The 14,398-nt window shown below is 38.1% G+C and overlaps 1 protein-coding gene across 1 annotated transcript in view; it reads right to left on the reverse strand.

Annotated features, from left to right (window-relative positions):
- Nucleotides 1–14,398, reverse strand: part of LOC104551953 (uncharacterized) — a gene marked incomplete at its 5' end in the record, with an annotated part of 163,690 nt that overhangs the window by 77,127 nt on the left and 72,165 nt on the right. The window contains one exon of the mRNA XM_061994922.1: nucleotides 14,017–14,153. Coding sequence (XP_061850906.1) covers nucleotides 14,017–14,153 — 137 coding nt within the window. The remainder of the gene's footprint in view (nucleotides 1–14,016; nucleotides 14,154–14,398) is intronic.

The raw sequence follows: 14,398 nt of genomic DNA on the forward strand, positions 1-14,398 counted from the left end.
AGCTATATCTACATTTATTCTTTCACATTTTGTATAACCTTCAATCCTGTGGGTGTAGAAAAAAAAACATATTGAGGGTGGCCTGCAATAACTTTAAAACATAGACTTTTGAATTAAAATTATTTTGTATTCATATTTCCAGTCATTTATAATGACAAGATAATGATTCACAGAATCACTGATAAACAGCAACTATGTTCTTTTTATTTGCTTCCTAACACTCCTGCAAAGCTTTATAGTAAACAATTTAGAAGATAATGAAAGGTAAAACTTCCATCTGAAAAGGTTTGATTCAACAAAATTATTGGGACAATCACTTAGGTTAAGTGTTTAGCCCAGAGGGCAGTATAAAATTTCATCAAAATTCAAACCATGCATAAATGATCTCAACCTGCAGTGTCTATTTATACCACACAACATGTTAGTCACATTTTTCACTGCAGATTGAAAGTAACAATGAAGTAATAGATAAGGATGAAAGACTAAATATGTGCTATGCCACCCATGTATAATTCAGTTAGTGGCAAACATGGATTAGAAAGTATCCTGCAATACCATGTGTTTTTCAACTGCCTGAGAAAACCTGTGAACCATTAATGAGGAAAAGGGGACATCAATGAAACCAGAAATATTTCACATAGACTAATTAACCAGGTAAAGGAGAGAGAGTTAATAAATCAGTAGGTCAAGGATTCAAAGAAAATGAGAAATGTAAATATGGATCAAAATAATATTACAACATATGTTTTAGGTTTGATGTTTCTTTAAATAAAGAAAAAGTTAGTGGATATTTTTAAAATTGGACAAAAAAGCACTATCAGTGCAAAAGACATCATTTTTCTAAAGCCAAAATCTTCAAATTTTGGTGAAAACCACAGAAAGATAACTTTAGTGCATCTAAAGGTGTAGAATACTGTCCTCAACCTCCTTTTCATAGTTTAAATTTTTGCTTTAGTTATTTTGGAGAGAAGCTTTGAGCTAAGAATTAAGAAAAAAGATCTGTGATTTTCCATGTTAATCCTAAACAAAGACCAGAAACAAAAAGAAGCCTAGAAGTGCACAGTGTTATTTATCAGCTGAATATCAATCACTCTATTGAGTGTAACTCCTGTTCTCATAGTCTGCTATAGTTTTTGCCTAAACTGTCAGAATCAGCTTCTTGCAGTGACACTGACCTTCAGCTGAAGCTCTGATATTGCTAAATGGTGAATGCAAATTATTAATTGACATTCCTTTTTTTATTATTCTAGAAGCATACAAGGTGCTGGATGAGCAAACAACATTGCCAACGCACGCTTCGGAGAGATTTTAATGTGGCACTGAAACTGCACGGTGGAGAATTAAAAAAAGTTGAAAGCCATGTATGGGGCTGTGTTTTCATTCAACAACACATTAGTCTCGGTAGTCCGAGGTTATCATCACTCTAAGCAGAGCTAATGATTTGTAGCCACCTTTTTGGGGAGGACAGGATTAGAGGAAAGGCTTCATAAATATCATGGAGTTATCTCTGAGTAAAAGGCATGGGTTAAAGCTTTATGTGGAAGTACTAACAAGGGGAAGTAAGAGCTGATATCTTTGGGTGCAGAGTAACATCACTACAAGACACGCTACTGAAAAGTATAGGGAGGCTGAATGGTAGAGGATCTTGCAAATGACTAGAAAAGATTATAGTATGACAGATGCCTCCAATGATAGCTAATTTAAATGCCATTACATGCATTATACTTCACGTGTAGACAGCCTACAGTGTGATAGAAAGTGTTACAGTAGGTTAGCATGAAAGTTTACACTTTAGTGTAAATTGACAGTCCCCCAGTGGAAATAGCACTTTAACAACTGACCTCGGCTGAAGATCTGCCCCTTTGTACTACTGTATCACCCACTGTTTTAAGCAAAATGCTCAGAGTGGATGCTAAAGCTGATGGAACTGAAGCAAGTTCCTGCTGACTCATTGCCCCAAAAGAGAAATTAGAACAAAGTCAATGAGTGTTCAAACATGATACAGCATTCTTACCAGATTTTGCTGTTTTAAGCTTCCCCTTTTTTTTCCCAAAAGAATGGTACTAAATAAAACATTTTTTCCTGCTAAGTATTTTTACATCTTTATATTTATTGTGATGCTGCCATTCTTTCAATGAAGTCTAGGAAAATGGTAGAATGAAGGCTGGAGTACGTTATTTTGATCTGATTTTCCTGTTATGTTAGCAAACAGTTTGATGCACAATGTCACTAGTAGCACTATTCTCTTGCTTCATTTAATGAAAATCTGTGAAATAAATGCTACAAGGCAGTAGTGCTGGCATGACAAATTCTAAGCCAATAAGTCTTGCAGTTGCTCTGAAACTTGGCATTTGGCATTCAGAACTAGATAACCTTACTATAGTAACTACATTCACTGTATCTACAAGAGGGATGAATAAATCAACAATAATTGAACTACTAAAAGTGTCTAATTTCCAGCATACTGCTTCAAGCAACAACTGAAATTAAAAAACTGTTAAAACACAGCTACATACCCATACAATCTTGTCATGAATGCACTGAAGCAAAGGTTAACAAAAAAGAATGAATATGCATTCTCTGCTAAAAGTAGTGTTCCTTGATCTACAGTAGTGATGAACTGTATAAATGTCAGGTCCTATCTAAGTCCCACAGAGCTTCACGTTCCCAGTAGCAAGAATTTTTTATTGTTCCTGTAACATTACTCAAAGTAAGGAAAAGGCTGCTACTAGTGCATGTGGAATGCAGTCCCTATTCTGAATCTGTCAGGGTTTCCAAAGTTAGTAATGATCATAAACCCTTGAAATATAGCTGGTATCTCCTGATGCAAAGCCCATTGAAGGAAAATGCGATGATTCTATGTGGCTGCAGTTTTGTGCAGGTCAGGCTTAAAATATTACTTCTCTGGTCACTTGATTCCATAATTGAGAATTTCTTACATTCTCCGAGTCAGACTTCAGGGAATTTCCCATCCACCCATCTTTTCTCACATTGTTAATTTTTATTTAAAAAATAAAAAGGTCTGGAACTCTTTAGGAAAATAAGTAGCAAAGTAGGTTAAATGGGCTCAGTGCTTTAGAGAAACAGAATAGTATAACATAAACAGAGCCTTTAATGTAGTATATTTCTACACTAATACACAGGAGAGAACCTGGGACACCAGGCTGCTGTAGACCGCATTGCATACACTCCCCCAGAATTAATTCAGACTGATTATTAGCATAGCATGGATGCATTCACCTGCGAAACTAACTAAAAATAACAGTCAATTTATCAATTAGGCTTTTTCATCTCCCATGACTTCAGATCAATATCAGTGGCAGTACACTACAGAGACACATCTCAGTGACTACAGCACAGTTGGTGTTAAATTTTTGGGCATATGCAATCAACAAGAGTTTCTGGAAACCATTGAGATGGTAGATGGAACTGTTCCTTGTTCTACTTCTTGGATGGTCATGATATGACCATAGTATTCAGATCGCTCATTTATTAGGGACTGATTGAAAATATCAAGGAAGCATGTTTCCATCTAACACCACTGAAAGATCATTTGGTTTCCAGGATGAGCTGTTGATCTTCTTTTGGGACCTCAATCTGGAAATGCAGTATTTATTCAGTGTTGGCCTGGAGGAAGAATATAGACATTATGGTTTTCAAACATTTTATTGATCATATGTTTCCTGAAAGATGAGGAATAAAATAGGCGCTGCCACAGTGGAAATGTTCGTTCTTATAGCTATGCCCAGGAAAACTGGGGACTGTCTTTGTGTACTACATATATAACACATGGACAGACAGGGAACTATTTCTCTAGATGCACTGTCTAAGATAGTGAAATGCATGATGAACTGGACTAAATATGCTTCTTTCATCCTCTGATATTTTGTAGCCAAAGTCTATGTCTGAGGTATGTATGGTAAAACCAGAGAAGGAAAGGAAGATACTCAGAGATTAGAGAATTTTTTTCTTTCCTCAAAATTCCACATGTAAGGCTAAATTGAATACTTATGGCATAGACATACATTCAAGTGTCCTTTAAAAGATTAAGTTCACAGTACAACATTTTGAAATGCAGATTACTCCAATTTTGAAATACTATTACTCACCAAGCAAACAAAGATGTTAGAAGGCTCCTGTACTACATTTAACTGAAGTGCAAGGCAAATACAGACAGTTACCCTACATAAAATGATACACTTGATAGTTAAGGGTGGCATTTTTTTCATCTATATAAAGCAAGCTTCAAAGGGAACAGTAATTTTTTGATTAATGGGCAAAGAATGCAGAACAAATTACATCAGTAGTTAGTTAAAAGCTCTGTAAAATAGCTTGCCCTCTATTTCCGAGTAATGGGACTGATGAAGGAATGGGATTTTTTTTCCATCCCCAGATCTCATCCTTTGCAATTAGACTTTATTCCCCTGAATTTAGACTGGAGGATTAACAGAGAAAGCATCTCTGCCTTTTGTGAGAAACACACACCATTTGGTACAGCTACAAGAAAGAACAGATAAACCAGGAGTTTCATCACTGTGAATCCCATAAACCAAATTTCCTGACACGTTTTCAGGCATTTTCTCTCAGTAGAGACCTAAGGTTAAAACCAGAATGGATTTAGGTACTGGACTGAGAAGTTTATGATGACAAAGTAGACAAGACAGCTACCTAATCTGTTTAAAAATAATTCACCATAGCGATCCACACCTCTACAATCAAGACTGACAATTGCAGCTTCCCTCTTAAATCCCTCTTAAATCAAAAGGCAGACAAATTGCATTTTATTCAGTGTTGTAATCAGACTCCCAAATTTGACAGATTGGGTTGGATTTTGGATCCAACACCAGGCAAATGGCAGATCTCTGTTCTTTCCTATTCACCATTTATCTCCACTCTGCCCTAATTTGACATTGCCAAAGAAGATACTGCATTCTACCTAAAGTAGGGACAAAATAAGTGGGGTGAAATACTGTTCTTACTACTTGACTGAGGAGGAGCATTTTGACTGTTATCTAATGCTTTTATCATCACCTCTGAGATAAGAAAACAAGTATCATCAGTTACAAAGCCCATATTTGCCAAAACTTTCCTGCTCTTACCCTTTTCAGACTCCTTTGGGCACCCACCTGCTCCAGTGTGGGGTCCTGGCCAGGTTGCAGGTGGATCTCTGCTCCCCTGTGGCCTCCATGGGTGCAGGGCCAGGGCCTGCCTCACCATGGGCTGCACCAAGGGCTGCAGGGGAATCTCCCAACGCCTGAAGCATCTCCTTCCCTCCTTCACTGACCTTAGCATCTGCAGACTTGTTTCTTTCACATATTCTCATTCTTCTCTCCTGTCTGCAGTTGCTGTTGTGCAGCAACTTTTTACCCTTCTTAAACACGCTATCCCACAGGCACTACCACTGTCACTGGTAGGCTCAGCCTTGGCCAGCAGCAGGTCCATCTTGGAGCCATCTGGTTGGCCCTATTGGACACAGGGGAAGATTCTAGTGGCTTCTCACAGAAGCCACCTCTTTAGCCTGCCTGCTAACAAAATCTTGCCATGCAAAACACTATCACACCTTCTTGTTCCCACTCTTTACAAAGTGTCTCAGTTTGTGCTGGAAACCTGTAAAGGCAGAGACTCTCCTAACTTATCTAGCTGTTTTGTCACATATCACTGTATATTTAATAATAATTATGCCTCTGTGGAGGTATTTTATTCTGATAGATTCAGAACTATCCCACCAGGATCTTCAGCTACTTATTCATTTTGCTACAGGCTACAACAGAAAGAGTTAGAGAATTTACTGAAATAACAAACTCATTTTACATACATATGGTCTATGCTTCTGTGCCACGGCACTGACAGATAAAAAGCAGTAATCTATAATATTTTTCTCTCCACACTGAACTCAATAGGATCCAAAGTGTGATACCCATTTTGCTACTAATGTACATGTATAACTCCCACTTATTTACTGTACTGCCCCGAAGATGTGACAGTTAGCTATGTAATGCACTTATTATTTTTATTCATTCTATTCATTAGAGATGACCGTATATGGTGCACTTATAGCTTTGATTTTCTCCACTAGTCATCAGTAATGTCATCTTTTCTAGCTCATGAAAATAAAATGTGTATTAAATGACAAACAACAACCACATCTCTCTCTATCCAATGCTTTGCAGACAGCTTTCCAAGTTTTCTACCTTCCTATGAGTCTGAATAAGCCAAAGAGCAATTCAGCTATGTCAGAAAGGGCTTTTGTGAGCAGGAATCAAGGCTGAATGGTGTGAAATGCCTGTGAGGGAGAAATGCCACTAGTACTCTCACTGGAAGCACTTTGCCCTTGTGACAACAACTTTGGGGGCTCAGGCTGCTTGGTAACTGAAGAGTCAATGTTCCCAGTATTTAAGAAGAGAAGAAACTAGTAATTTCTAACAAAAAGCTGCATGATAGACATATTTTGTCAACATATCCAGCTTTCCCCTGACTATTGCCAAATTTGAACCATCTTCTTTCACTTCTACCAGATAAGAATTCTGTAAAGGGAAGGATGAGAATGGAAAAAGCATTTTGGCAAGGAGTTTAAACATAATATCCTGGAGAGTGCTATATCAAACCACAGATTGTTCCAGTATTAGGGAGCATTTGCCTGCTCTCTTTGTTCCATTATGTATAATCAGATGGCAACCACACAGGTTCCTTGCCAGAATCTCTAGGAAAACTTGCTTTTCATACTGAAGTTGCTCAGTGACTGACCACACTGCTCAAGAACATTAAAACCAGTAAAAAAGGAAAACAAATACCAAAGAAACGTCTCCCTGGCACTTTCAGTAAGTGTAACTCACTAACAACCGTTAACTCATGCTCTCAACTTAGTGATTTGTATGACCAATTTCTCCATTCCATTGGTCAAGGTCTTCTCTAAGCTAATGAAGTTCTTCAGGTCTGGAACCTGCAGGAAGAAGGACAGCAACTGACAATTCTTCTAATCATTCTGAACATATAAATAAGATTATCATTAAGCATAATTGCACTGATGTCCATAGGTACTTGCAGTACTAAATGTTTCCCATCCCCATAACAACAACAAATTCTGGCAAAGTCAAGTATGTGCATAGGTATTGGAGGGCTTTCCAAAAGACCCCTGTAAAAGACAACACTGAGTACTCATGTTTCCTCAGCATGTATTTCAATCCTTAACATTTTGTTTCCAGTTTTTTTCAACAGCTTACTTAAATACTGAGGTAATCTTTTTTGTTGAATACATCTTTTTTTCCCAAACATTTTGGTCCCCTCAGTCTTCACCACTAAATCCAAATCATCAGCAGGAGACTTACTTGCCTGTTACTTGCACTGTTTTCTCACAACGCACTGGTACAAGTATATAATTCTTCAGTTTTAAAATACTGTAAAGACATACAGTAAAGTCTCTCTAAATGTATGGAGTTAATTGGCATTTGCCCATTTATTAATTGTATTAATTAATAAAATAAGCTACAGACAGTTTCAGGGGAAAGGAAAAATCCTATAGTTGTATTTAATGATTTGTCCATAGAATAAGTTTAAAAAAATAAACTTTTACTGTATTAGCAAATATCTGTGACAAGACTAAAGTAAAAGCTCCACAGAAAATATGTATCAGGGTTTTTTTACAGTAGTAAAAATTCAATCTGAAAAGACTTGAGGATGTGCACCAGCATAAAGAGCAATCTGACATCTGAATACATTAAAAAAAAACCCCACAATGACCTGTTGACCCTTCTCCTCCTGTAGCTTGCCTGCAAAACAAAATTCCCACAAAGAGTCCAGAATCAGGACCAACCCTGATGCTCAAGGAACCAAAGCTCAAGCATTTTTGTGAATGATATGAAAAGTTTGAAGGCATTAAAAAAAATACCATGAGACTTTTGATTTCTCCTAAGAGGTAAAGTTTGGCCTGCCTTTAAATCTCCATCTTGAAAACATTAACTAGATTTCATTTCAGAATGGAATCAGAAAAAAGAAATAGCATTTATGTGGACTATCAGAAGTGACTGAGAAACCATTCCTTGAAATACTTTTCTTAATGATTAGCACTTTTTAAAGCAAGCAATGAAAAGCTAGTCTCCTTTTCACAAAGAAAGTTGAATGCAGACTTTTAATGGCAATATTTTATATGTAGTGCATGAAACAGATTCTACTTGGACAGCTATAAAAAACTGGTAAAATTTGACCTTTGATTTTAAGTAAAGGTTATATATTTGAATAAAAGGTTGCAGTTATAGGCAGATACTTTTTTTCTTTTCTTTTAATAAAATCTTTAGAAGAGCTCAAAGGAGAATCCAGGAAAAGTTTTTAAAGAGGCAACAGTAATTTTCAACAATTTCAAAATCCAGACAAGGATTTTCCTCCAACACAGAATTCATCACCCTCCTTACTTGGTGTAAACTCAATCTGTTCAGTTTGTATGGTACAAACAACAAGCAGTTTCACAGAAATGAGAGAAACCATATGTGAAGGTGTTTTAGAAATCACAACTGGGAATACACCAAGCAAAGAAGCATCTGCATTTATTTCAATGTCAAATCATGTGTGTATTATAAAGGGAAAATTTATTGGTTTTATAAAAAAATTTACTATATTGTGCTGTTTACAGTTAACTCTCTTCCTGCCCATCAGTGATGTCATCAATTTGGAAAAAAATAAATCAGCAGGTAAAATCATAAAATCTGCAGGTGCAGAAGCAAGGTTGCAAAGGGGCCTTCAACCCCATCCACGCTACCTAAGCTGGCATATGCTGCCCAGAGCCTGTTTCTTCTCCCTCCCCTCACTACGTCTCTTGGACTTGGGCTGCATCTGCTTCTTATGGCTACAAGTGAAGACCAAAGACTGATCCACCTCCTCTCAATTCCAGAGGTGTGCAGATATAAATCTAGGTAGGATTTCTTTATTACTCATGCTTATGTGCAGTAGGACATTGGCTCATTTCCTGTCTCAAGATGTTGCCTTGATCCTGTACTGATTCTGCACTAACCAGCCTGCAGCCAATCTGCCATGGGAAATATGCGGTACTGCTGTGTGGGGCACTGGGTATTCCCTCAAAAAGGCAGAATCCTGCAATAAATTGTTTTATAGAAGCTGGCCAGAGTTAGCTTAACATGTTTGGAACTCGGGAGAAACTATTTCAAAGCAGCATTTAGCCTGGGTATGAGCTACAGGCACATTGTTAAAAAGCTAATTGCATGGAGACAAAGGATGATCATTACTTTTATGTTAGTGTGCAATATTAACTCTTAAGAGTTACCCTTGATAAGTTGTTGGTTGTTGAAGCTGCTAGTTCATTGTTTATATTTAGACTCAAGCGTGAAGGTTCCTAGAGTCACATAAAATGCTTCTGTCTTTTTTTTTATTTAGATAGATAAAGGTTTTTGAATTCTGGGATCTTATTTATTACACACTTTCAGGAAGTCCAGCTTTATAGTGACAAATAGCCATGAAGAACATTTTTTTTCATCAACTTTTGCTTGTTTCAGAGAACAGAACGACTGGACTACACAGCTTCTGACAGCAGTTTTTGGGCTGCAAGGGTCAAAATGCCTCCAAAAGTTTTCTCTCTCAAGGTGTTAAATTGCACCTGTCTTATTTAGACAATAGCCACTAAAAATATTCAAGCTTTGTTGCAGATTACACAGGCTTTTAGTTCCATAAACACAAATTTCTGAGAGAAGTGAGGTTAACAGATACTGTGGTGCAAGGCGAGGTTCTGGGGTGAGCTCTCCAGGAAGATTTGCAGAGTGCTCAGCGACCATTTAGCAGCTACATGGTGGAGGCTGTGACCTCAGCTGACCACTTTGATGGTGTATACCTCACTTTGATATGTGACTACATTCATCTATTGTCTCTCATGTATGTTGGACTCATCCTTCTCACCACCAATTCACTTGACCTAAGCAAAAGCCTGCTGCTTTCAGCAAAGCTGCATATTGCCAGGGTGAAAAGTCACTCGCGTAGGTTGCAAAATCGAAGCTGAAGGCTGTGGGCTTCTGCAGCCAGAATGATCTTTTTGTTCTATATGTGTATAATGCCCACTATAAGGAAGTTTGACTATGGCCTACGGATGTGAGACACCACTGTCAAGTTAATATGAATGGAAAAAGACAAGTATGCTATAGCAATGAAACAAAAAAATATCACAATTATCAGAAAAATATTTGTGATCACAAAAGAACATTTTGCTCATACTCACCAATCTTCCCTTTGGCAAGCTCTACAAGAAAAGAGGAGGAGAGGAAAGGAGAGAAAAAAATACAGGGAGACGAAGGGAGAGACAGAAATGGGGGAAAACAGAGACTGAGACAGAATAGATACTCTTGACTTGTCACAGTACAACACTAGTTTTTAATTAATACAGGATATACACGACTTTGAAGACTGTTGTTCATGCACTATTTTATGATAAATACATTTTATGGGATTTTGTTTTTAAAGAGGATTTTGTAAAATAACTGAGCCCAATAAATGATTTACCAGCTGCAATAAAAGATCAAGGAAATTTCTCAGATTGCATCTTGGAGCATCTAAAACTCTGAAGTTTCTGGAGATCTAAGCTGCTCCCAGATCTACAGTCCTATTAAAAATTTTGGTAGTAGCTAATTATCTTGTACTGGATTTTTTATAAGGTAGCAATCCTGGCAGAGAGGAAGGTCTGAAAACAAAGAGGACCCAATGCCCTTTGATGGAGAAAGCAGGAGGAGAGAAGAGGAGAAGAGACAGAAAGAAGTGAATAACAACTGAAACGTGCTGTTACAGCAACAAATGGAACTAACAGCTCGTAATATATCGGATACTCCCTCAATCACACAGGGAAACTGAATTAACTCTATGTTTAAAAAAATTATATTATTAAGGACACATTCTCTACATGGCATATTTACTGTAATATCTATATTACTTGACCAAGAGTGAAGTAACCTGTTTTCTTATTCTTTTCTTTCTGATAAAGACAACGTTTTACCATAAGCAAAGCAGAAAGCAAAGAAATGCTCTCTAAATTTTGTTTTGTTCTAACCTCAGGGGACTTTCAGGTAATAAGCAAGTAAATAAAGCATGCTCCGGTCCTTATTTCAAACAGGATGACAGAGACAGTAAATAGAACAGCATATTGAAATAATAAAATACTAGCCTCAGCTGTCTTCACAGAAGGACAGGCAGTACAGTCACCACAAAACATGCCTTGTAGCTTTCGTTTTGTACCAGGAATATATGGTTCACACCCATTAACTTACTATGCTCAGACCTACCTCTGCCGTCAGGGAACCCTAGCAAAACCAGTGTCTCCACCAGTATGGGCCTCCAAATTCAACTGATATTCCTAAGAAAGGACAAAGAAAGGGAAAGGGAAAGAGAAAGGGAAAGGGAAGGGGAAAGGGAAAGGGAAGGGGAAAGGGAAAGGGGAAGGGAAAGGGAAAGGGAAAGGGAAAGGGAAAGGGAAAGGGAAAGGGAAAGGGAAAGGGAAAGGGAAAGGGAAAGGGAAAGGAAGGAAGAAACAACCAGCATTTTTTCTCATCAGATAGAAAGATGCATGCCATGCCTGTTCTCTCTGCTCCTCTGGGCACCTTGTGCAACCATAAAAGTCATAGGTTTCAAAGCCTGGGGCCAGGCAGCTACAGGGATTGGGACCAGAAAATATTATTTGCTCCAGGAGGGTTTCAGTGCTATGGAAGGATTTGTTTGGACCCCTTTCCCAACACCTTCAAGCTGAACAACTTTGAAAAGAATAAAGGATCAGTGATGTGGACTTTATATGTTAACTGTATCACAGTGACTCTGCAAAACATGGAGGAGAGACGCTGAAGTTCATCAATACATACAGGAAGCACCTTGAGAGAGAAAGGGTTGTTGATGATAAGTCAGTTAATTTAATTTGAAAATTGCAGTAGGTAAAATAAAATAGTAGAAGCAAAGATACTTGGAAGAAGACCAAAAACTCTAAAACCTATTCGTAAATAATGGTCAGAATGGGAGTGTCCTTAATTGTCAAACGTAACCACAAGTCAGTAGAATTGTGGTAGTTGAATTATATGATTGTGTGTTATCTTTTAACTTGGCTGCTGCCTCCTGCGATACTAAGGACTGACCACTTCAGTATTGAGTGTCTGTAGGGTCTTTACCTAACGTCGTGCCCAAATTTAAAGGCACCAAGTGAATGTGGCAAGTGAGAACTGAGAATGACAGGACTAAAGATGCTGAAGGCTGCCTGGCTTGTCTGATTAGATAATGCTACTTTCAAATATTTTGAGAAGGAAATAACTTAAAACTAAATTTTCACAGATATTCACCCTATTCAGATGCTTATTTTCTGGATGTTTTATTTGAAACTCTAGAGGCAAGTTTGCTGATTATACTAAACCGTGGGGAGTGGCTGACACACCAGAAGGCTGTGCTGCCATTCAAGGAGACCTGGACAGGCTGGAGAGTTGGGTGAGGAGAAATTAAATTCAACAGGGGCAAGTGTAGAGTCATTCATCTGGGAAAGAATAACCCCATGTAACCAGCACAGATTGGGGACTGAACCGTTAGAGAGTAGTATAGAGGAAAAGGACCTGGGGGTCCTGGTGGACAGGAGGATGACCATAAGCCAGCAATGTGCCCTCATAGCCAGCAAGGTCAATGGCATCCTGATTCTCCTCCCTCTCTGCCCTCGTGAGACCATATCTGGAATATTGTGTCCAGTTCTGGACCCCTCAGTTCAAGAAGGACAGGGAGCTACTGGAGAGAGTTCAGCGCAGGGCCACCAAGATAATGAAGGGAGTGGAGCATCTCCCTTATGATGAAGGGCTGAGGAAGCTGGGGCTCTTTAGCTTGGAGGAGACTGAGGGGTGATCTCATTAATGTCTACAAATATGTAAAGGATGGTTGTCAGGAGGATGGAGTCAGGCTCTTCTCAATGATTCCAATGATAGGACATGGGGCAATGTGTACAAGCCAGAACATAAGAGTTTCCAAAGAAACATAAGAGGTTCCAAAGAAACATAAGGAAAAACTTCTTCACTGTGAGGGTGAGGGAGCACTGGAACAGGCTGCCCAGATGGGTTGTTGAATCTCCTTCTCTGGAGACATCCAAAACCCACCTAGATGAGTTCCTGTGTGACCCACTGTACGTGGTCCTGCTCTGGCAGACGGGTTGGACTAGATGATCTTTCCAAGTCCCTTTCAACCCTTAAGATTCTGTGATTCTGTGATTTGCAGAAGACCAGAGGTGCCAGAGGTGTACATTACAGTTGAATTTTGAACATTTGAAACACAATACAGAGCTATGAGAAAGACTACCAGATCATTTAATTTAGCAAAGGATTTGGTCTCCATTGTTTACTATTAATTACAAATAGCTGTGTAACTTTTGCAATAACCTAGAAGATGAAATCCCAGGAAAAATAGTTATAAGTAAACTAAAATATTTCTTTTTGATGCAGACTTTTCAATTTCACTTTATCTTTTCATTTTAAGAAAATACATGTATTTTATATCAGAGAAAGAAAGAAAGGTAGTGTATTCCTCTCAAAATTCTGATAAGAACCTCTTTCATTTCTTCCCAATGCAGCTTCTCAAAGCAATGTAGTAATGTTAAAATTGGGTTCTCAGACAAAAAAATCTTCTGTCTTTCTCAGACAAATAAAAGTAACTTTTATTTGTAAAGCTCTATTGGGAAGGAAAGTACAAATAAATCAGTAACTCTGAAGTCCAGGCAGGGACTGAATGTTTTAAATGAGGTCAGGGATCACGGTGACCAAAAAGCAGAAAATAAAATCCTTAATATTGACACAAATAAATCAAAATTAACAATTAAAAATTTACTCTGTGAAAAAACAGCATGATGTCATAATCACAATGTGCATATACAAAGGGGACAAATTGACCCTGCTTAGCTAATTGTCAACTTATACGTTAGAATTTGCAGCCTAATAACATAAATCTGAATGTAGATTCCTCTGCAAGAGGAAGAAAGCATATTTTTGGATTGTGAAACTAGTTGATGTTGAGATTACTTACCACACAGAAAAAGTGTATTTGTCTAACTCCTCCAAATAAGAACTGTGCTCTGCAGATGCTTTCCCTTCTAGGCCTGCATTGTCACCGGGACCTGATTTTTCTTCATAACATTGGTCAGGTGGGTTATTCAAGCTGATCTTTAATTGAATAAATAAAAGAGAAGTCAGAATAGTAATTAGCTGGGCATATCAAGTAAAGTAAGAGCTGCCAGTTTCACATAGTTTTGTACTTCTATCTGTTTTACTCCTCACTCTATAGCAAACCTGGGAAAGTACCATGGCAAAACTGGCTCAAAATGCTTAGGAATAGACTGGAGTATTTCAGATGGAAGGGACCTACAATCGTTATCTAATCCAACTGCCTGACTAATTCAGGGCTTACC

The sequence above is a fragment of the Colius striatus genome, chromosome 4, assembly GCF_028858725.1.
Source record: "Colius striatus isolate bColStr4 chromosome 4, bColStr4.1.hap1, whole genome shotgun sequence".
NCBI lineage: Eukaryota > Metazoa > Chordata > Aves > Coliiformes > Coliidae > Colius > Colius striatus.